Below are 20,958 nucleotides of genomic sequence, written 5' to 3' on the forward strand. Positions count from 1 at the left end.
TTTCCTTAAAAAAAATATAAAGCATGCTCTGAAATGCAAGCAAATTATAAGAGTGGAGAGGATTTGGGAGCTTTGGTCTATGTGTTTCATTTGAATATGACATTTTTTCATCTTTTAAATAATTAGCCATTCAACGTAGGCAAAGAAGTTACTTACTTGCAAAAGGCATTGTTACCTATGTGTTCATGTTTATTCTCCTGGGGGGGCGGGGGTGGCAGTGGTGAATAAGCAGCTTAAAAGTGAATAAAGTACATGTTTCTCACGGGATACAAAGGTGTTGAGCATGTTCTAATAACAAGTTGTAAAAAACTAAGTTAGAATTTTCTGGAGGCCAGAGGGGAGAGCTACTCCCCAAACCTTCATTTAAGGAGAGAGCCCAGGCAAGCCAACTCTTCATTTCCCACCAGCTGCCCTCCTTGGGACTTCTCCATTATTTCTACTCATCGTTTTCCCTTCCCATACCCCTTTGGTTTTTCTGTCTTATCTTCCTCCATTGGATTGTGCACTCCTTCAAGGCAGAGATTCTCATTTTCATATTTGTATCCCCAGTGCTTAGCACAGTGCCTGGGATGTAGTTGGTGTCTAATAAATGTTTATTGACTGATAGATAAAACAAAACTTTCAAGCAAATTTTTTTAAAAGAATTGTAGTCATAAATGTAATTTAAAATATTTTTATGACCCTAAAACAATTTTAAAATTATATTTACAAAATGTGGCACACATATGTGCTAAATAAAATCTTTCAAATATTACCATTATCCCATATAACATAATATTTGTGTAGGATTAGGTCTCTGCTTAAAGAAAACTCCCAATCAATGTATTGCTTGGATTATGCATCTTAAAGAAAAATATTTCCTTAAGTCTATCAAACATTTTGCTCATAAATCTTTTGAGTCCTCTCCAGGGTGTGAAATACATGACTGCATAAAATAAATTAGATTCCAAGTAGATACATTGCAGCTATGCACCCCTACAGTGCAAGATAAGAATCTAATTCTCCCCTTTTTTTATCAATAGAAAATGCTCTGAAGGAAACATTAGAGCACTCACTATCTGCATAACTGAAATAATCTTACTTCACACTACTGCCATTTTACTGGAGTCTTCTAATGATTAATTAGCTAATATTTGTGAAGTTTATTTAAGGAGATGCACCAAGTGTTGTTACTGTATTTTACATAGACAAAAAGGAATTTCCTAATTCTTAATAAAATCTTAAGCTCGTGTGATATGCTGGAAACTCAATCACCTCTGCCCAGTGCTCCAAACATTACTAAATATTATTCCAGCTTTCACAGCTGGGGCTCAGTACTATTAGTATTTATTTACTTTTTTAATATCTCCACTACTAATTCATGCTGTTGGGAGCCAATCTCAGACACTTTCACGAAGGGGGCGGCACACATATATGAGGGTTGTCACTATGCTTTTGTGTCCTTGTCAGGGCAGTGAGTCAAGTTGTGATTATGGTAAGAGGGGAAAAAGAAAAAGACGTTTCACTTGCTATTAGGACGCAGGCAGGGAAATGAGAGCCAGGGACCTGAAATCGCAAAGAGAAAGAGGCAAGGGCAGTGGGGGAAATGCTGGGGCGGAAGGTCCTCGATCCTGTTTCTTTCTCAATTAACACCTGGAAAAATCTGAGAGTGTAAGAGTCTCCCCTCTTCCACACCCTTCCACCACTTCATCCCCATTAGAAAGCTGGTATGGTCCCCGGCAACAAGCATTGAAGAGATCGCTATTTAGTGCTAGGCATCGTTAAGTGCTGGGGACACAAAGAAAAGCAAAGTCTCCACCTCCAAGGAACTCACATTCCAACTCCAGACACAGGATGCAAAAAGAGGCACGAACAAGATGCAACGTCAAATGCGAGGTCACCTCAGAGTAGGCGGCCCGGGAGTGGTCTCGGGTAGAAGTGGGGATTTGAGTGAGTCTGGAGGGAAGCCAGAGGGTCAGGTGGGAGAAAAGGATTTTGGGGGGGTGGGGCCAGAAAAGCATTTGCAATTAGAGAGCTCGCTATCTGCTTAATACAAATATAACCTTTCTTCACACTATTGCCATTTTACTGGACTCTTCTGATTATTAATTAGCTAATATTTAGGAGGCTTATGTTAGCTAAGGCACCAAGAGTGGAGGTGGAGGGTCCAATGCGAGGGACCGCAAGGCCAGCGTTGCTGGATTGTACAGTGCGGTACTTGGAGACGGGCCAGGCTCTGAAGCGCTTTAAAGACCAGAATTTCTATCGGAAACTGAATGGAAAGTCCCTCTAATTAGAGGCGGTCGGGGGGGCCAGTGGCTGGACCTGTAGACCAAATTCAAATCCTGCCTCAGATACCTACTTAACCTGCCTCGGTTTCCCCAAGTGTAAGATGAGGACAATAGCCCCTACTTCCAAGGCTGTCGTGGAGACCAAGAGAGATACTATTTGTAAGGCGATCCGCAGAGTGCCGGCACATAGTAGGTGCTTAACTCCTTAGCAGCTGGGAGGGCGAAGGGGCGTTTTGCTGTTACAATAGTCCAGGCCGGGGTGGGTCTGCACCAGGGGCCATGCGAGCAGAGTCAATCATCTCAGTAAATTGTTACACACCAAGTGAAATAGAGACTAATTAAGGCCCGCGGCCGTACGGGCTTGCGGCGGGTCACTTCTCCCTCGGGTCAGCTACGGAGGACACCGAAATAAAGCCTCGGCTCGCAGACCAGAGGCGGGCAAAGCTGCGGTTTCGGGCGCGCGGAGAAATGCGGGGGCGGGGCCGGGAAGGCAGACGTCGTCGGCCGGAACCCCCGCCTCGGGAGGACAGGGCATCGCCGGAGCGGTCCGCGACGGACCGGCACACGGAAGCGTTCCCCGGAAAAGGCAGGCCTACATCTCCCAGCTTCCGCCGCTGCCGCTGCCGGGGTTCGGGCCCGTGAAGGGGGAGGGGAGCTGGAAAGATGCTTCTGGAGCTGTCCGAGGAGCACCGCGAGCACCTGAGCTTCCTGCCCAAGGTGGACTACGCCGGTGAGTTCGCGCGCTCGCGTGCGTGAGGAGGGAGGCGAGCCCCGCCTCGCACCCAGCCAACACTCCCTATATCACGCGCCCCCGCCCAGTGATTGCGCTTGCGCGGCGCGCCCTACCGACCCTAAATGCGCCTGCTCTTTCCGAGCCTCGCGCGCCCCCTACTGATCCCCCCACCTTCTGCCCAGTGTGCCTGCTCCTTTCCTTTGTGCATCCCGCAGTGCTCCCTCAAGCGCTTTTCCCACACACCCTTTGTATAACTTGCCCCGGTCACTCGCCCACTTCCCTCCAGTTCTTTCGACCACTCGTTTCTTTCCTCTGCCCTCGCCCTCCAGTATCCAGTGAGCTTTCCCCTTTTCTCCCCTTCCCTCGGCTTGCGCTTGCGTGCTCCCAACCGCGCCCCCTATTGTTGGTTTTCCCTCCCTACCTCCCCCGTCCCGTGTTCTCGATACGCCACGTCTTCTCCGCACTTGCGCGCTCCCAGCCTGGCGCTCCAGGCTCTTTCCGCCCCCTCACCCTCGCGCTAGCGCGCTCCCTCTCAGCCTCGCAGGCCACGCCCTCTCCGCACCGTCTTCCGCGCGCTTGCGCACTCCCTCACAGCCTGCCTCTCCAGGCCCGCTCCGCCCCCTCACCCTTGAGCTTGCGCACTCCCTCCCAGCCTCGCGCTGCAGATCCTCCGCTCCCCTCCCCCACTCCCACCCCGCCCCGGCCTCGTCACCTTCGCGCTTGCGCGCTCCCTCCCAGCGGTGCGTGCCAGGTGAGCCCACTGCGGTCTGCCGTGTCCTGGTTCTCACGCTGACTCCGCCCTTCTCTTGTCCCCTCGCAGTGGTCGCCGAGTTCGGCCGGATTGCCCTGGAGTTTCTGAGGAAAGGGTCCAACCCGAAAGTCTACGAAGGAGCAGCCAGTAAGGAGCGCGCAGCGCCCGGGCCCCTCCCAGAGGCTGCCAGACCCTTCACGGAGTTAACTTCCTTAAGGAGTTCGTGGTTCCCAGGCCCGCACTCGGAGGCCCTTGGGAGGAAGCTTGCTAGGCCTCCCCTCCTACCAGCTTACGAGGGGGAAACTGAGGCTCAGAGTGGTGTAGGAGGCACGTGGATTGCGACAGTAACCCCCGAATGAGGGGCCCTGTCTACAGATCCAGGGGTTTCTCAAGGATACCCCTCCCCCCAGACAGGCCTGGCCTACGCCCTTGTACACAGCAAGCACTTAATAAGTGCCTGGCATCGAGGAGGGTGCAGCTGCCTGCCCCCATGCCTTGGACAGAGCAAGCACCTAATAAGTGCCTGGCAGCAGAGTAGGGTGCAGCTTCCTGCCTCCACTCTTCTCTTTAACTGTGGTGCATGTTTATAACCCAACCTTTACCTCCCGTGTTACCGTCATGCTGGGGGGGGGGGGGGGGAGAGGGAGGAGGCCTTGCTGTTTCATGGCCTCTTGGGCCTATTTTCCTTGGCCTGTGATTAGTTTGTTTCAGTTCATAGGTTTCCCAGAATGCCAGGGTCTCCAAGAAAGATTGACTGCAGCATTGTAATTTAGAGCTGGAAGGGACCTGGGACAGGGTTTAGCCCTCACTTAAAACAGGAAGAAATGGAGGCTCAGAAAGTGTGACCCAAAGAGCCAGGTGTCCACCTAGGAAGTGCCAGAGCTGGGATTGGAACCATCTCTGGTGACCAGTGTCCTTTCCACAGCTTTTGTGACCTTAGGCAAGTTTCCTCACCTCTGGTCCAGAGAAAGTCCCGGAATAAATTGTACCAGACCCTCTATCTTAGATGGCAGGTGCCCTTAAACTTAAAGAAATGGGAATGGTCAGAAAGGGAAGAGCATATTTTTGTCACTTTTAACCTGGCATACATTAGATCACAAGACAGCAACTTGTAGTGTTGTGGTCTTAGGGCAGTTGGCTCTCATCTACAGACGTTAATGAAGCACCTACTGTATGTAAAGCCTGTGCTGGATGTAAGAATACAACAATGAAAAGTGACATCTTGCTCCCTGTAATCCAGAGGCTTTTGTCAGTTGCTTTTGGATTCCTGATTTGTGTCCCTTCAGCCACAGCTTTATTAGACTCAGAATAACTGATGCCTGCCTTCAGGAGGGGGACTGTAGGGGGGAAAGTTTGTTCCATTTACGATTGGAAATAGGGCCTTTCATGAAATTTTAATTTGGTGTAAGTTGTATTAGGGCAAATAGGTGGCACACTGGTTAGAATGCCGTGCCTAGAGCCAGAAAGACTCCTCTTCCTGAGTTCAAAGCCAGCTTCAGAAACTTGCTAGCTCTGTGACCCTGGGCAAGTCACTTAACCCTGTTTGCCTTAGTTTCCTCATCTGTAAAATGAGTTGGAGAAGGAAATGGGCCACTACTAAGGTAGCTTTGCCATGAAAACCAGTCAGACATGACTGCAAAACAACTGAAAGTTGTGTTGGATCAGAGGAAATACAGCTGTGTGGTTGTCAGGGGAACATTTTGAGAAGGAAGACTCGGGCAATGGGATTTGGGACTAGAAGAGACCTTATTGGGCCCTCCTAGTCTTGATTGATGAGGACACTAACGTTTTGACTAATTCATTAGTTTTAATTAGGTTCACATCCTATTCTTTTAGACACCAGTTGTGTGGCCATGAGCTTTACTTCTCTGAGACTGGTTTTGCCCTGTTTCTCAAATGTGCCTAACTCATAGTTCTTGTAAAACTCAAATGTGATAATCATTCCTTTTTTTTAAATAAGAATTTACCAAATACTGACTGTGCCAGGTACTCTGCCAGGTGAGGGGGATACAAAGGGAAAAACCTAAAATTATTTGTGGACCTGGAGAGGGGTATCAGGACAGGCCTTGTCCTGGAGGTGTCACTTGAGCTGAATCTTGAGTTCCCTCCAGATGAGGGGTGGTGAGATCCAGAGGTGAGGAGGGAATGCATCTTGGGCATGGCAGCAAGACGTGGTGTGTCATGGAGGAGGAGAAGGAGAATCATAGTGAATAGGAGATAGAGTAGTGTTCAGTGAGGTTGGGTAGGACTTTGAAGAGCTCAACAGAAGAGTTTATACCTTATCCTAGAGGAAGTAGAAAGCAATCAGAGTTGATTAAATGGGAGAATGACCTGATCAGATCTCTCTTTAAAGAAACTCACATAGATAGCTGTATATGAAATGAGACTGGAGTAGGGAGAGACTTGAGGCAGGGATACTAATTAAGGGACTGGTAAAATAATTTAGGCAAGAGGTAATGATGCTAAGCTAAAGTGGCAGTTAGGAGTAAAGAGAAAGGGTTAGATTTGAGAGAGAAGGTAGAAACAACAAGGTTTGGCAATTGATTGGATTTAGAGGGGTAAAGGAAAATGAGGAGTTGATAATGCTGAGGCTGTAAACCTACAAGACTAAAATTATAATGGTACCTTTGGCAGAAATAGGATCTTTGAGGGAGGGAAAAGTTTAAGGGGAAAGACAGAGTTCAGTATTGGACTTGTTAAGTTTGAAACGTGTCTGGGACATTCAGTTTGAAGTGTCCAATAGGTGATTGGTAGTTCAGAACTGAATTTCAGGGCAAAGATTGGGGCCGAATAGATAGATCCATTAGTCATCTGCATCTGCAAAGAAATAATAGTTAGAACCCATGGGAGCTGATGATATTATCCAGAGGGAGTATAGTGGGAGAAGGAAGGAAGGTCTAGGTCAGAACTTCAGGGAGCACCACATTTAGAGGATGTGATATGCATGAAGAGCCAACAAAGATTGAAAATGAACAGTCATTGAGGGAGGAGGCAAACCAGGAGAGTTGTGTCACAAAAACAGAGGGGAGAGTACCCATTAAAAAAGAAGTGAGCAGCAGTGCCAGGTGCAGCAGACAGGCTGAGAAGGATGACTGCTAAAAAAAGATCATCAGATTTGGCCATTTAAGATCATCAGTAACTTTGGAGAGAGCAGTTTTAGTTGAATGATGATGCTGAAAGTCCAATTACAAAGCGTTGAGGAGTGAGAGAGGAGTGTGTGTGTTGAGGGCTTTTTCAGGGAATTTGGCTATTCAAAAAGCAGGGGAGATGTAGGATGTTAGTCTGGGGGGATGGTCAGGTTTATTGACAGTATTTTAAGCATTGGGAAGACAGGCAGCTGAAAGGTTCATCATGAAAGAGGGACAATTGAGATTGAAGTCTGCTGGAGAAGATGGGATAAAGTACTAACAGTTATACTACGTGTCACTTTAAGGTCCTTTACAAATAGCACTTTTTCTTCACAACAACTTTAGGAGATAGGGGATACTATTATTCCCATTTTATAGATGGGGAAACTCAGGCTGAGAGAGGTTAAGTGATTTACCCAGGGTCACATAGCTGGAGCAGCGTTAGAACTCAGGTCTTTCTGACTCCATGTGTGTATTTAGACAGTTTTGCCTTTGCCAGGAGAAGGGCCACCTCTGTCAGAAACTGGGAGAAAGGAGGAGAGTGGTGGAGGACGACACTTAAGATGTTTTGAGATGAAGAGAGGAGGAATTCACATTACATGGTCTCAGTTTTCTCTGTGAAGTAAGAGACAAGGTCCTTAGCTGAGAAGGAGGAAGCAAGAGATGTGGGAGGCTTGAGGGGGAGGAAGAGGTTTAGAATAGCTTCTTTGGAGAGTAAGATAAGGAATCCATTTAGAAGGAAAAAAAGGATTGCCTTGTTGCAGTGAGGACCCAGTTGAGTTTGGATAATGTGCATTTAGAGTGTGCTCACTGGGCATGGCTGTGAGACTCTCCAGCAGGGTCCAGCAGCTTATAATGATGGGTAGTAATTCAGCGCTAAGAGTTGGCAAGAGAAGAATGTCTGTAAGTCAGTGGTGAGAGATTCAGGAGCTGGGGATGGTGTAATAGCTCACTCACTGTTGGGTTGATGTTGGAGGAGGAAAGTGAAGTCCGTGCTTAGGGGTGAGAGGTGTGGAAGGCAAGGAACTAGTTTAGGAGGGTGAAGGGAGGGAGGCAGAGGATTATAGGTTGCAGTCAGATAAGGGAATGTGAATGTCTCTAGTTGGGAAGTAGAACATTTTTCAGTAATGTTGAAATCAGTGTGTGACCTCCCTGTGTGTGACTGAGTTAGGGTGAAGGGAATAGTTCATGGGATTTAAGGAGTCTGAGGAATTAGGAAGTTAGAGGGTTCGAGACGATCAAATGTATACTTTTAATTAAAAGTTCTGTGGTAGAAGGGCAACATTTGGGCAGGAGAGGGAGATGGAAAGTCAAGTGCTGAACTCCTTGAGAACAGAAGGAGAATAAGGAAGGAAGGGTTATATAATAAGCTGCCATCATGTGGATTGGATGGAAAACTGGCGTGAATGGACTTCACTGGAGCAAAGGTTGGTGAGTGATGGAGTTAGAGAGGAGAGTCTGGAAGTGACAGTGAGGCTCAAGGGATGGTCCTCCTCCTCCTCCAGGACCAGTACTCAAGGAGGTGTGAGAGAAGGTACAGCTAGTATGGATTAAGAAACTGTGTGGATGAAAGATTGGAGAGGGGGTAGGCTTGGAGGAGAAGGCCACTTCAGTAGATCTGGCAAGAGGTGATGAGGACCTGAACTAGAGAGGATGGGATGCATGTGAGAGATGGCTTGGAGGTAGATTCTACAGGAAGATTTGAAGGGGGGGGCCAGAGGAGAGGACCTGAGGACCCAAGTGACTGGAAGGATGGTATTGCCATACATAGTGGTAAGAGGAGGAAAGGATGAGGGGAAGGGGTGGGGTGAAGTGTTGTTGGGACACATTGAATTTGAGAGAGGAACATGTAGTTGGAAATGTACAGTTAGTGATACGGACTGGAGCTATGAGGAGAGGTGAGGACTGGATACTTAGAGAGGGCAGCATGTGGTAGCTGATGAGGTCACCAAGAGATGGGGTTGGGAGAAAGAGGAGAAGGCCTAGGATGAGGCCTTGGCAGTGCACTCATAGTTAAGAGGGCATGATATGGGCAGTGATGCAGGAAAGGGCACTGAGAAGGAGCAGTTGGGCAGGTAAGAAGAGGACCAAGAGAGAACACTCAAAAAAAAAATAAAAAAAAATAAAAAAAAATAATAACCATGGAGAGAGGGATGTGTCAACAGTATCATATTGCTGAAAGTTCAAGAAGCATTAAGATTTAGCTGTTGAAAGATTATTGGCAACTTTGAGGGAGTAGCTTTGAGTGACAATGTAGGAACCAGGATTGCAGTGGTTTGAAGAGTTAAGAGAAGAGAATGGAGCCAGCTAGACTTGGCTTTGTAAAAGCCTGTATAATTTACAGTTTTCATCATAATTGAGGTGAGTGTAAAATTTAGGGCCTTGAATAATAGATATATGACTTAAAATTAGAAGGTAGAATGACATTGTAAAAGGGAATATTTTACAGGAAAATAACTTACTGCATTGTGGTTGCCTTTTGTTCTGCCCTCAGGAAAACTCAATGTTAGTAGTAACACAGTCCAGCATGGAGTTGAGGGACTGACCTACCTACTCACCGAAAGCTCCAAACTCATGGTAAGGCTGAGTTGGGAAGGTGGAGAACCATTTCTACTTCATTTTATGGAAGTGGTAAGCAGCTTCCTGTCTTGTGTATAATATTCTCTTCAAGCATCTGTAGAAGTTGGAGAGGTAGATTTGTGACTGGTAAGTAGTGGCACTATGCGAAGAAATGTCTGAATTCTAATAGAGAAGCTTGTTATGGTGGAACACCTTATCAACCCCATTGAAGAACCATGTGATTCTGGCATGTTCTTCCAGTGCTTTGGGGGAAGGTGTTGGCTTATTTTCTTTCTAAGTTAATAATATGTGAAACAGTAGAGAGAACTTTTCATTGTGGGACATCTCATGGGTATCGGTAGAATTCTTTCCTCTTCATTCCAAAAATTGAAGAATCACTTGTATTATTCACTTAAGTTTTGTAGGGATGGTCAGGAATTGTGATTATTATTAGTTGGATTTTTGATTGAACACAGAATAATACTTTCTTAAACAAAAAGGAGCTGAAGAGGTTGTATCTACTGTATTTTCATATTTAATATATACTACTTGTTTGTCACTATATAATACTTCCCTGTATTCTTCCAGATTTCTGAGCTGGATTTTCAAGATTCTGTGCTTGTTTTGGGATTCAGTGAAGACTTGAATAAATTGTTGCTTCAGCTTTATCTTGACAACCGAAAGGAAATCAGAACAATTCTGAGTGAATTGGCACCAGTGTTCCCCAGTTACCACAATCTTGAGTGGAGATTAGATGTACAGGTAGGAACATTTATGATATGTTGGAGATTTAGCTATTATCCTAGGCTTATCTTCCTTTGCTTCATTCTTTAAATATCTTTACCGTATTTATTTTGTAACAATAGTGTGTTTTGTCATGTTTATTTTGAGGCTAATTTGTAAATAATTAATTGGTAAATAGTTGCTTCATTTTTGGTAAGCATCTTTTTGTATTCAAATCAGGAAAATTGATTAACATGAAATAAGGTAATTGCAAAGATTTTTAGGTGAATTTTAAAAATAAAACAGTTTATGGCAGTCTAAAAGTTGTTTTGAAGACAGTTGGAAATATTTGTTAGAAGGTAAAACTTTAATCAATAGGATACTTATTTTATAGTACCAGTCCAAAAGAGCTGAATAATTAAGTGTTAATTGTTTGATTCATAGAAGGAGACTGGAAGTTAAAAGGAGTACTCCTTTGTAATGCTATATATTTTATGCATTAAGAGCATTATTCTGATGTGGGCCTGGTGGCTTGTACCTGTAATCCTAGCTTCTAGAGAAGCTGAGGCTGGCAGATCTCTTGAGGTTAGAAGTTCTGAGTTTCAGTGGGCTGTGCAGACTGGGGAGGCTGCATAAAGCATAGGGCTTGGAGTCAGGAAGACCTGAGTTTAAGTCAAGGCTCAGATGCTTACTTGGTATGTGAGCCTGAGCAGATCACTTAACCTTTTTAGCCTCAATCTGACTAGAGAAGGAAATGGAAAATCACTCCAGTATCTTTGTCAAGAGCACCCTACAGACAATATTAGAGTGCTCTGGTCCACAGGGTCAAAGAATTGGACATGACTAAGTGACTGGATGCAGATTGGAAGCCCCTGGGAGCAGGAGGACCAGTGGGTTGTTTTAGGAGGGCAGCCTTGGCTGAAGACCAAGAGCAGGTCAGAGCTTCCTTGTCTATTAGTAGTGGGATCTAACCCGTGACTAGCCTCTGCATTTCCAACCTGGACAAGATGAAGAAATCTAATATTAAAACAAAAAGAAAATCATTATTCTGAGAACGGGGTCCATAAGTTTCACCAGATTGCCAAAGAGACACATACCAGAGCCCCAGACGGTTAAGAACCACGGAGTTAGATCGTAGAAAGTCCATCCAGAAGAGTTGTTGTGGATGATAGCTAGGTCCTCGGGACGAGAATGACGTGAAGAAGGCTGTGGTTGGGGATGGCTCATTTGACAGGAGGGCATAGAAGGGAGCAAAGTGAAAGGAGACTAGAAGCCCAGGGAAGTATCCAGAGGCAGTGCAGGAATGTAAATGAGGCGTGCATCATCCCTTTTCACCTCTCAGAGGCTGCTTTGGGGTTAGAGGCAGTGGGAATTGGGAAGAAGTAACAGCTGAACCTGATCGATGCCTGGACTCCAGAGGTGGAGGAGAGGGAACACAGTCTGGTTTTTCTAGCGTGGTGGAAAGGGAAATGCCTTCAGATGCATTCAGTCAAGGAAAAGGCAAAGTCCTCCAGCCCCAGAGTAGCAGGTGGCAGGGGTCACAGCTGTAGCTCCTGGGATGGAAAGAGCAGTGTTAAATAGAGGATTTGGGGTTCAGGTGGAAGGTCGGGGGTGGGGAAAGCTTTTGGCCCGATATTTGGCCTGATAATGCCATTTTTCTGTAGCTTTGAGTCCTTAAGTCATCTAATTCTGTAGATAAATGTCATGATAGAGTGGAAGGAGCATAATTCTGGCAGTCAGGACCTGGGTTTCAGTTTTTGCTCTGTTCTTTCACAGTCTGACCCTGAATGTGTCCTCCTACTTATTGGAGCCTCTCTTTGAACGTCAAGTTGAGAGGGTTGGACCAGATCTTTACTAAAGGTCCCTTTCAGCTCAAATCACATGACCTCTAAATTTCAGCTTTTATTTCAGACCTTGATTTTTCATTTAAATGGAATTGTGGAAACATGCACCATTAAGCAAATTTATAACTTAATAACAATCATAACAAAATGATCTTCCTTTTCTTTATTTCTCTCCTTTGCATAGAATAAAAGTAGCTTCTTTTGAGTATTTTTTAAAAAGTGATTGATAAATGAATATGCCTTTATTAGCAGCCAGCATAACAACTCCAATCAATCAGCAAGTAGTTAGGGAGCACTGGCTATATGCCACCCTGCAGGCCACATGTTGACTTAGAAAACCTCAAATTAACATTATTTTTGTTGTATTGTATTTTAATTTATTTTGTTAAACATTTCCCAGTTAAATTTTATTCTTGTTGAAGCAATGCTGGGGACTTCTGTGGGCAGTGAATTTGGCATCTTTGCTGTGGTGGATAGAGAACTAGCCTCAGCCAGGACGACCTAGGTTTAAGCCTTGCCTCTGACACATGCTGCCTGTCTGACCCTGAACAAATCACTGAGTGTTCTAGGGAGATCTCTAAGACAAAGTTGTGGAGAAAATGCTGATCTGCACTGGGAGAGGCTCATAAGGTCTAGTCTCTATCCCTTCCTACGGGCTAGGCACCGTTTGAGGTGCCAGGTCTACAAAGACAAAAATTAAAAAGTTTGCAAAATGGGACAGATGCATGGCTGATTAAATAAGACCCAATTCTAAATTGTGTAAGATGAGGATTATTGCAGTTCAAAATTGAAAATCTGTTGTACTGGTTTTTATTTTTTAATGTTAAAATGCTTCAAAGAGATAACTGAATTTTTCTTAAATTTGCTTTTAGTTAAAACCCTTATTGAGAGATTTTGAGCTAAAATGGATTCTTCCACTGAAGTAGAAGGAAATGTGTCAGATGAAGAGACCAGATGGGTCAAAAGACTAGTAACAAGATACAGAGCCTTTCATTTCTAAGTAACTGACTTGGCTCCACTGAAGTTGGTAATGAGTAAACTTTTACTATTTAATTAACGTGCAGTAGCTTATGTGGAACGAGGTAATGGTCAGCCTGGTTTCTAGTGGAAAGATGCCCAGAATAAATCAAGAGTACAATTTATGCCCTTGTTAATAACAATAAATTGAATGTTTCAGACTGAAATTCCCTGTTACTTCAGGGGTGGTCAGCATTAGACAGCCTAGGAACATATTACTCTTATTCAAATTAACTCTGTCCTGTGTCTGTGGTTAAATAGAGAACTTAGTACTCCAGAGCTTTTAATGTGTGCTATCTCTCATAAACTTAACCTAAAAAGAGTTAGTGTCAAATAAGATTATCTTCTATTTTATATCCCTTATCAGGTTACTTTACCTCTTCCACCTTGATGTATATAGCCTTCCAAATGTAAATACATTTCTAAAGTTGGCCCTGATGCATATAATTTATTTAAAAATTTTTCAAATTATGAGAAAGCATTGTAGGGCAGAGCAAAACAATTTTTCCTTTTAGAAAAACAAGGTCAACTTGTGCTATTAACGATAATCTTTGCTGTTTTCTTGCATCTTACAAGTATGGATATGACTGAGCTTTTTTCTCAGAATAAATTAATAAATTAAAGATACAATAACATGTTTTATTTGACTCTGAAAGTTTACCAAAGGAAGTAATGAGACAGTATGATATAGAAAGGCCATTGGTACTTGGAATCAAATCTTGGATCCGTTGTTTCTTATCTGTGTGATCTTTGAAAGTCACCTTGTCTCTTGGGGCTTCATTTTTTCTGCTTTGGAAGTTTACACAAATGATCTTTGAGTTCTTCACTAGCCTTAAATCTTATGGTCACTAAGAACAGGTTGGTACATACCCACTCTATCAAAATTTTCCAACCAATTCAAATCATGGTGGCTGTTGTATACTAGCCCCCAGGTCACTCTCTTTTCTCAAAGAGTTTAGCACCTGGCTCAATATCTTTCTCGCCTCAACTCCTTCAGATTGATGATGCTTCCTCAAGCTCTCTAAACTCCAAATTCTATAGGCTTCTTAAATCTCATGATCTGTTTCATTCCATCTCAGCCACACTTAGAAACTGAGACACACCAGATCTCACCATTACCCATAAATGTACCACTTTCTTGGTTAGAAGCCCTGTTGTTCCTCTGTCTGAAAATGACCTCTTAGTCCATCTCTTCTCATGCCTCACCCCTCCTATACCTGTTCTTCACCATCATTGAGACATCTAATTGTCCTGCCCCGAAGTATTTTTTTATGGCATTGCCCCTGCTCCAACTTCACTTTCCTCCCTTTCTAATCTGAGCCCTCTTGTTAGTCATTTCCATTCTAGACTGAACTCTGCTCAAGAAATCCCTGCCCCTTTGTCTTTCTGCTCATAATCTCTTGCCATGTTTCAACCCTGGATTACTGTCACCACTGTGTGCCTCCTCTGATCCTGCTAACAAGCTACTGAATGGAGCCAGAGGAAGTCTTACACTGTGCTGACTGGGAATTTTCTAAATTCATGTGAGCCAAAATCAACTGGACCTTCACAACAGCATGGCAGTCCTTTTATTCTTCCCTAATTGGTTCCCTAGTTCACGCTCCACAGAAGCTATTCGAAACCTTCTCTTCCTTTCTCAAGCCCCTCATACCTCTTCTCCTCTCCTCTCTCTTAGAGGAGGACATTGTTTTACAGAGAATATTGAGACCATTTGTCTCAGCTCCTACTTCTCCTATTCCCTCTATCTTAAAACCCCCTAACATCATCCTCCATTCTTTCCCTTTCCCTGGTCTCTGATAAGAAGGGGCCTTTCTTGCACAGATAGCTCTTCTACATATGTATTTGACCCCATCCCCTTGCATCTTCTCTGTCAGATTGCATCCTCAGTCATCCCTACTCTCAGATCTTCGTCCTCTTCCTTTTTTGGTTCCTTCCCTACAGCCTTCAAACATGCCCAAGTCTCACCCGTGCTTTAAAAACTTTCACTAGATCCTATCATCCACTCAAGCTGATAGCTTCTTTCTCTCCTCTTTCTTGACCAAACTCCTTGAAAAAATTGTCTGTACCCACTTCTACTTCTTCCACTTTCTGTCTTCTCACTCTTCAACCTTTTATATTCTGGCTTCCAGTCTCCTCACTCATCTGAACTGCCTCTCTCCAAAGTTGCCAATTACCTTTTAATTGCCAAATCTTTTTAGTCTTTTCTAAGTTCTTGTCCTTCCCAGTCAGTCTGCTGCATTTGGCCTTGCTGGCCACTCTCTCCTCCTAAATTTCTAGGTTTTCGTAATGCTGCTGCTCCTGGTTGTCTTCCTTTGCAGTCCCCATTGCTGGTTTGTCATTCATGTCATGACCCATAACTGGTGTTTCCCAAGGTTCTATCATAGACCCTCCTTTCTTTCTGCATTCTCTCAGTAACCTCAGTTCCATTAGTCTAACTGTCACTTTGATGCAAACATGTCATAGAACTATTTATCTAGTCCCAGTATCTCCCCTAAGCTTCAGCCCCTCATCACCAGTTGCCTCTTGGGTATGCCATCTAAACTCAACTGGTCCAACACAGAACTTGTTATCTTCTTTCCCACCTCCCAACCCTGCCCCACTCATAGACTTCCTTATTTCTGTCAAAGCTGTCACCATTCTTCCTGCCTCCCAAGTTCATCGTCTCAGTATCATCCTTTACTCTTCATTGTCCCTCACACCATGTATGCAGTAATTTGCCAAATCTTGTTGTTTCTGCATCTTACACATCTCTTACTGCTAACTCCTCACATAGCTCTCACTTTAATTCAAGACCTCTGGCCCATATTATTGATAGAATTTTGTTAATTAGCTCCAAGAAAGAAAGAATTATGTTGGGAGATACATATATGATTAGAGATAGGACAGAAAGTGAATGGAAATGGAGGAAGTAAAATTAAATTACTTGATTCATGGAACCATACGTTGGATCTCTGGCTTTTAAATTTTGATAAAAACTCAGGGAAATTATTTTATAAAACGTTGTGTGCAGAGTTAGTAATATTTCAATTTAATAACCTTTTATGTATGCCATGGTTAGTTATATAGTTAAGGTGTAAGGTGTTACACTTTTGAACATGGCCAGTATGGGAATGTGATATTGCTTGACTATGCATATTTGTTATTAGACTTTTGTTTTTCTTTTCCTTTTGGGGGTGGGTGGGGAGGGAGGGGTCGGAGAGAGAAAAAATAATGCTCGATTATTAAAAAAAATTGATTAAAAAATTAAGAAGTAGTCAGCCTATGAAATTCAACTCAGGGTTCTCTAGGTAGGTATTCTGGGAATTCCCAAATCTTCGGTGTCTCTTCAGTACCTACTGACCAAAATCCAAACTGTTTACTTATAAATCTACTTTCAGCCAACCTAAACCTCTTGCCAGCTCTTGAGTACCTAAAATAATACTCTCAAATCATCTTCACTAACACCATGTTACATCGTCATTACTATGTTTATTGCATACTTATTATGAGTAGGAACTGTGCTAAGAGCTAGGGATGCAAGAAGATGGTGTGGGATATAGCACCTGCCCTCTAAGTATTAGCAAACTATTCGAAGAGAGGAGAAGCATAAAAATATGATAATACTAGGCATGGTGTATTCTGAAAGAATTAGAAACTGTCACCAGCTGAAAGAAGTTGAGATTTGTAAGTCACCTGGCTTAATTCCTCTCATTTTAGGGTTTAGAGAGCTAAGGCTCTAAGAGCTTGTGCCAAGCCCACAGTTATAAACTCAGACTGTTTCTGACTACTTTAGCATAAAAATTTTATCAAGTGTACATGTCGTGCTGTAGATTAGGACCAGTAACTAAAGGAGGATGGTACCAAGGTGGCTTAAGAACTATTAGAGGGAGAGAAAAAGAGAAAAGTAACAGTTGATCATGTGTTTTCTAGAGAAGAGATAGAAAAATTAAAAAGCAAATTAGGAGTTGTAAGTGGTTTAATAATTTATAGTGATGAACCTTAAGTCACCAAGAAAAGTGATATTCTTAAGAATAAAAGCAAATGAATAATACATTTCTTTGGAGAAAAAGCTGGTTAAAGTGTGATACTTTTGAAGAAAGAGACTTCAGTTGCCTGGAAATTTCCCTTACATCAAAAATCAGCTTTGCATGTACAAAGTGAGGGAATCATTGCTAGATAGCCTAGCTAGATCTAGCCAGTCTGATGGATTTCAAACTCCTTAAGCATCAGCGGTGTGACATGGCCACCAAGAATGTCAGTGTGATTTTAGCCTGTGTTAAGAGAGGCAAAGTGTCTAGTAGGAAGGAGATGATAGAACCTTAGTGCTCCTCTTTGGCCACACTGCAGTTTAGGAAGACATTGATAAGCAGGACAAGGGTCCCCAGGGGACAGCCAGGATGGGCAAGGGCCTTGCATTCATGCCATGAGATAATTGTTTGAAGAAATGGAGAGGGAAGGTCTTTATTCTGGATAAGATTCATGGGGGACATGATAGTTGTTTTCAGGTATCTGAAGAGCTGGGAAGAGAAAAAAAGATTAGACTTGTCAGCCTCAGAAGACTGAACTAGGAGCAATTGATCGAGGGTTTAAAAGAGGCAAATTTAGGCAGTTAGCACTATCCATTCACTAATAGAATGGTCCTCCTGAGCTCAGGCACAGTGGAGGAGTGGAGGCCTCTCCTATAGGCTGTGTTGTAGAGCAGAGGCATCAGATACTTGGCCAAAAAGCTGTTGGCCAGTATCTTTTTGTGTGGTCCAGTGGCCCCATTTTTAGATGAGTTTGACACCCCTAGTGTAGTGGAGGCCTTTTTTCAGGTAATATTTGAACTTAGATGACCTCTAATCCAACATCTCTAATAACTGAAATAATTTGTCTCTGCTTGAAGACCTCGAAAGCTAAAGAATCCTCAGGGGCGTTTGATGTCCCATTCCAACATTTTATCTGCTAGACAGTTGATTTTTTTATGTCCAACTAAAAATTTATCTGTTTTAGTTTAAGCCAATTTCCCTTTGTTTAGTTCTGTACAAAAACGGAAACAAAAGAATGAATTGACATATCCCTCATTAAACAACCTTTCATACATTTGAAGGACAATATTGTTGCCTCTTACTCTCCTTTTCCTAGACTAAACCCCCCAGTTCATTTAATTTTCTCTTTAGATTGAATTTTTTTATTCCTTTACTCATTTTTGGTCTGTATTGTAGTAGTACTTTCTGGACTAAGAGTTGTTGGTAGGATCAAATAATGTATTTTAAAATGTTGGTTTTAAGTACTTGGGAGTTAAAAGATTTCTACATGTTTTCTTGTGTGTATTTTGCATTCATTTTAATGTGTATGAATGTTTAATTCTGCTTCCCTTCCATTTCAATATCTAGCTTGCTAGCAGATGTCTAAGACAACAGATTAAACCAGCCATGACTCTAAAGCTGCACCTAAGTCAGGATGGAGAGCATAGCAGCCAAGTTTTGCAGACTGACCCAGCTACCTTGCTCCACTTGATTCAGCAACTGGAACAAGCGTTAGGAGAAATGAAAACAAACCACTGCAGGAGAATTGTTCGAAATATCAAATAGTATTGGATTTGTGTTGTAAATCTGTTCAAATGATTTATAAAGCAATGTTAAAGAACAAGCATTGGTTGGAATTCCTTTTTCTTGTAATTAAGAGGGTTAAACATCTGAATTAGATGGACTTTGTTTTCCTCTGCCATAACACTGATGCATTAATTAGAAACTAAAGTCCCTTTCATGGGGCTTCCTATGCCTACCTTTTTAATGGTATAAAATGAATTTTGTTTTATATAAATACATGTGTATGTATGATGACAGGTCAGCTGGAAATGAATTTGTATTCATGGTTTTTGTACATATTAATGTCTTTTAGGATATCTTTTGAACTTACTGTTTTTCATTATTTTCCTTATGCCCTAATATCTAAAAATAATATTTGAATTATATCTAAAATAAAAATATGTGATACCTTAATTATTCAAAATTAAAGTTTTCTTTTAAAGTAACTCATAATGCTAACTCGAGATATAAAGTTTTCAGAATATTGTAGATCAATGAAAGTTCCTATGTTGTCCCTATAGAAGGGTGATCCTACCTTCCCTTGTTTCCAGCACATTTGTAAAATGAAAATAGCCTTGCTCTATAGCATCATTATGACTCTGAAGTCATTACGTATCATTTGTTATACTTCAGATTCTTCCAAGTACTTAGAAACACCTTAAACATGTATGAAGCTTCATTATAATGGAAAGAAGACTCCATTTGAGGCCAGAAAAACTTGCCTGGATTCAAGTCCTAGCTCTGACATTTAATAGCAATTAGTAAAAGTGACCTTGGGCAAGTCATGTGTCTCTGAACCTCTATTTTTTCTAGTGTGGTAGTTCTAACCATCTTACAAAGTTATTGCTTCCATTGCACTTGATGGTTTACAAATGGCTGTCCTCAAAACAATTTTGCAAGTTAGGTGACACTATAGTAGTATTCCACTGCTTCAAAGAGGTGCCCAGGCTGGTGCAAGCATCAGAACTGGCCTCCTGACTCTTTTAACCACATCAGGGTACTGCCTCTGATGTAATTCAAATTTATGTAGTGCTTTAAAGTTTAAAAAGCATCTTCCTAGCACCAACTCTATGAGGCAAGTACTACAAGCATTATTACCCCATTTTACAGATAAAAAAATGTTAAGTCATCACCCTTTCATGGAGGTGGGAGGTCTGCTGGTCTTACATATTACATGTGTTTTTTATTTTTATTTTTAATTTTTTCGATGTATATCAGTTGTGCTGATCATTTTTCTTCTTAAAAAATACCATTCGTTATATGGGTTAGCTCTCTAGGAGGAGCAAGGATACTTGGGATAGTTATGATGATGGAAGAAACAAGATATCAATAAAACCTTTAAAAAAGAAATGTTCAATAACTTGCCTTTGGTCAATAGCTAGTGTGCTGGGACTTAAATTCAGATCTTTGAACTTTAAAACCAGTGCTCTTCTATTACGTGTGTGTGTGCGCGCGCGTGTGTGTGCTTTGTAAACTGTAAAGGATCAGGATTTCAAGGTCAGTGCTTGAGGACTTTGAAGTATCCCTCCTTTCTTTGGTGTTGGTAGACACTGTCCCCATGAGGAATGTAATCATTTATGCCTCAGTAGATGGTCTTTGTGAGTTCTGTCAGCCTCTGCACACTGATTCTCTGGTTGTTGGATGACATACGTGTCATTTTTTACTAGGCTTCAGTCATCCTCAAAATAAGAGGCAGGAGCAGGACAGCCAAGTCTTACCTATCTCCATGAATTGCCAGTGGAAAATACTTTTGTTTCTTTTCACACATTTAGAGAATGTGCTTATTTCCATTGTCAGGATATACCCAGAGAATGTGTTTTAATACAGGTTTAACCTTTGTGATTAGAAATCATTAAAAAGCAGGGATTACTTGATAGATTCTTTAACACTAAGTTCCTTGATAACCATCAGCTGTGTTTGAAAAATAATCTTTATAGCATGCAGTCTCATATACATGGCTGAACCATGTCAAACAAAAATAACTCCATGCACAACTCATATTTGCCTGTAGCTGAAGTTCAACAGGATTGATCCTAGGCAAAATTTCCCTCCAGTCTCTTCTTTTTCATTTGCCTTCCTGTTATCTGGCCCCTTCCTGTTGTCCAAAGCAGAAAGCATCTGTTAAATGTTTTTCCAGCTGTCTTTCTGTATCTTCTTCCCAGTTCACTGACAGCCCTTTTGGGGACCTTCAGGTGCTCTTGCTAGGTAGAGAAATGAATGTGTCCTTTTGCCACTGGCTTATTTTAGGACTTCAAATACATCCTGCTCCCCCAGCCTAGGTCATCCAGCAGGCCCTGTCTTCTTCCTACCAGAGTACGAATAGGACCCCCACCCAGTTGGGAGTAGGACACTATTTCCTTCTCTGTGCCCCAAGATTCTTGAGG

At 42.6% G+C, this 20,958-nt stretch overlaps 1 protein-coding gene across 1 annotated transcript; it reads left to right on the forward strand.

Moving 5' to 3' along the window:
* Positions 1-2,829: 2,829 nt before the first annotated feature.
* Positions 2,830-19,924, forward strand: COMMD2 (COMM domain containing 2). Its single transcript, XM_036756844.1, has 5 exons — positions 2,830-3,000; positions 3,824-3,901; positions 9,377-9,459; positions 10,030-10,203; positions 18,380-19,924. Exons 1-5 carry the CDS (start codon positions 2,934-2,936, stop codon positions 18,575-18,577), a joined length of 600 nt encoding a protein of 199 aa, XP_036612739.1. The 5' UTR covers positions 2,830-2,933; the 3' UTR covers positions 18,578-19,924.
* The last annotated feature ends 1,034 nt before the right edge of the window (positions 19,925-20,958 follow it).

Source organism: Trichosurus vulpecula, chromosome 4, assembly GCF_011100635.1.
Source record: "Trichosurus vulpecula isolate mTriVul1 chromosome 4, mTriVul1.pri, whole genome shotgun sequence".
Taxonomy (NCBI): domain Eukaryota; kingdom Metazoa; phylum Chordata; class Mammalia; order Diprotodontia; family Phalangeridae; genus Trichosurus; species Trichosurus vulpecula.

Coding starts and splice junctions, on each gene's coding strand:
- COMMD2 (XM_036756844.1), top strand. CDS start 2,934: ATGCTTCTGGAGCTGTCCGAGGAGCACCGCGAGCACCTGAGCTTCCTG. Junction 3,902..9,376: donor AGTCTACGAAGGAGCAGCCA/GTAAGGAGCGCG, acceptor TTCTGCCCTCAG/GAAAACTCAATGTTAGTAGT. Junction 10,204..18,379: donor AGTGGAGATTAGATGTACAG/GTAGGAACATTT, acceptor TTCAATATCTAG/CTTGCTAGCAGATGTCTAAG.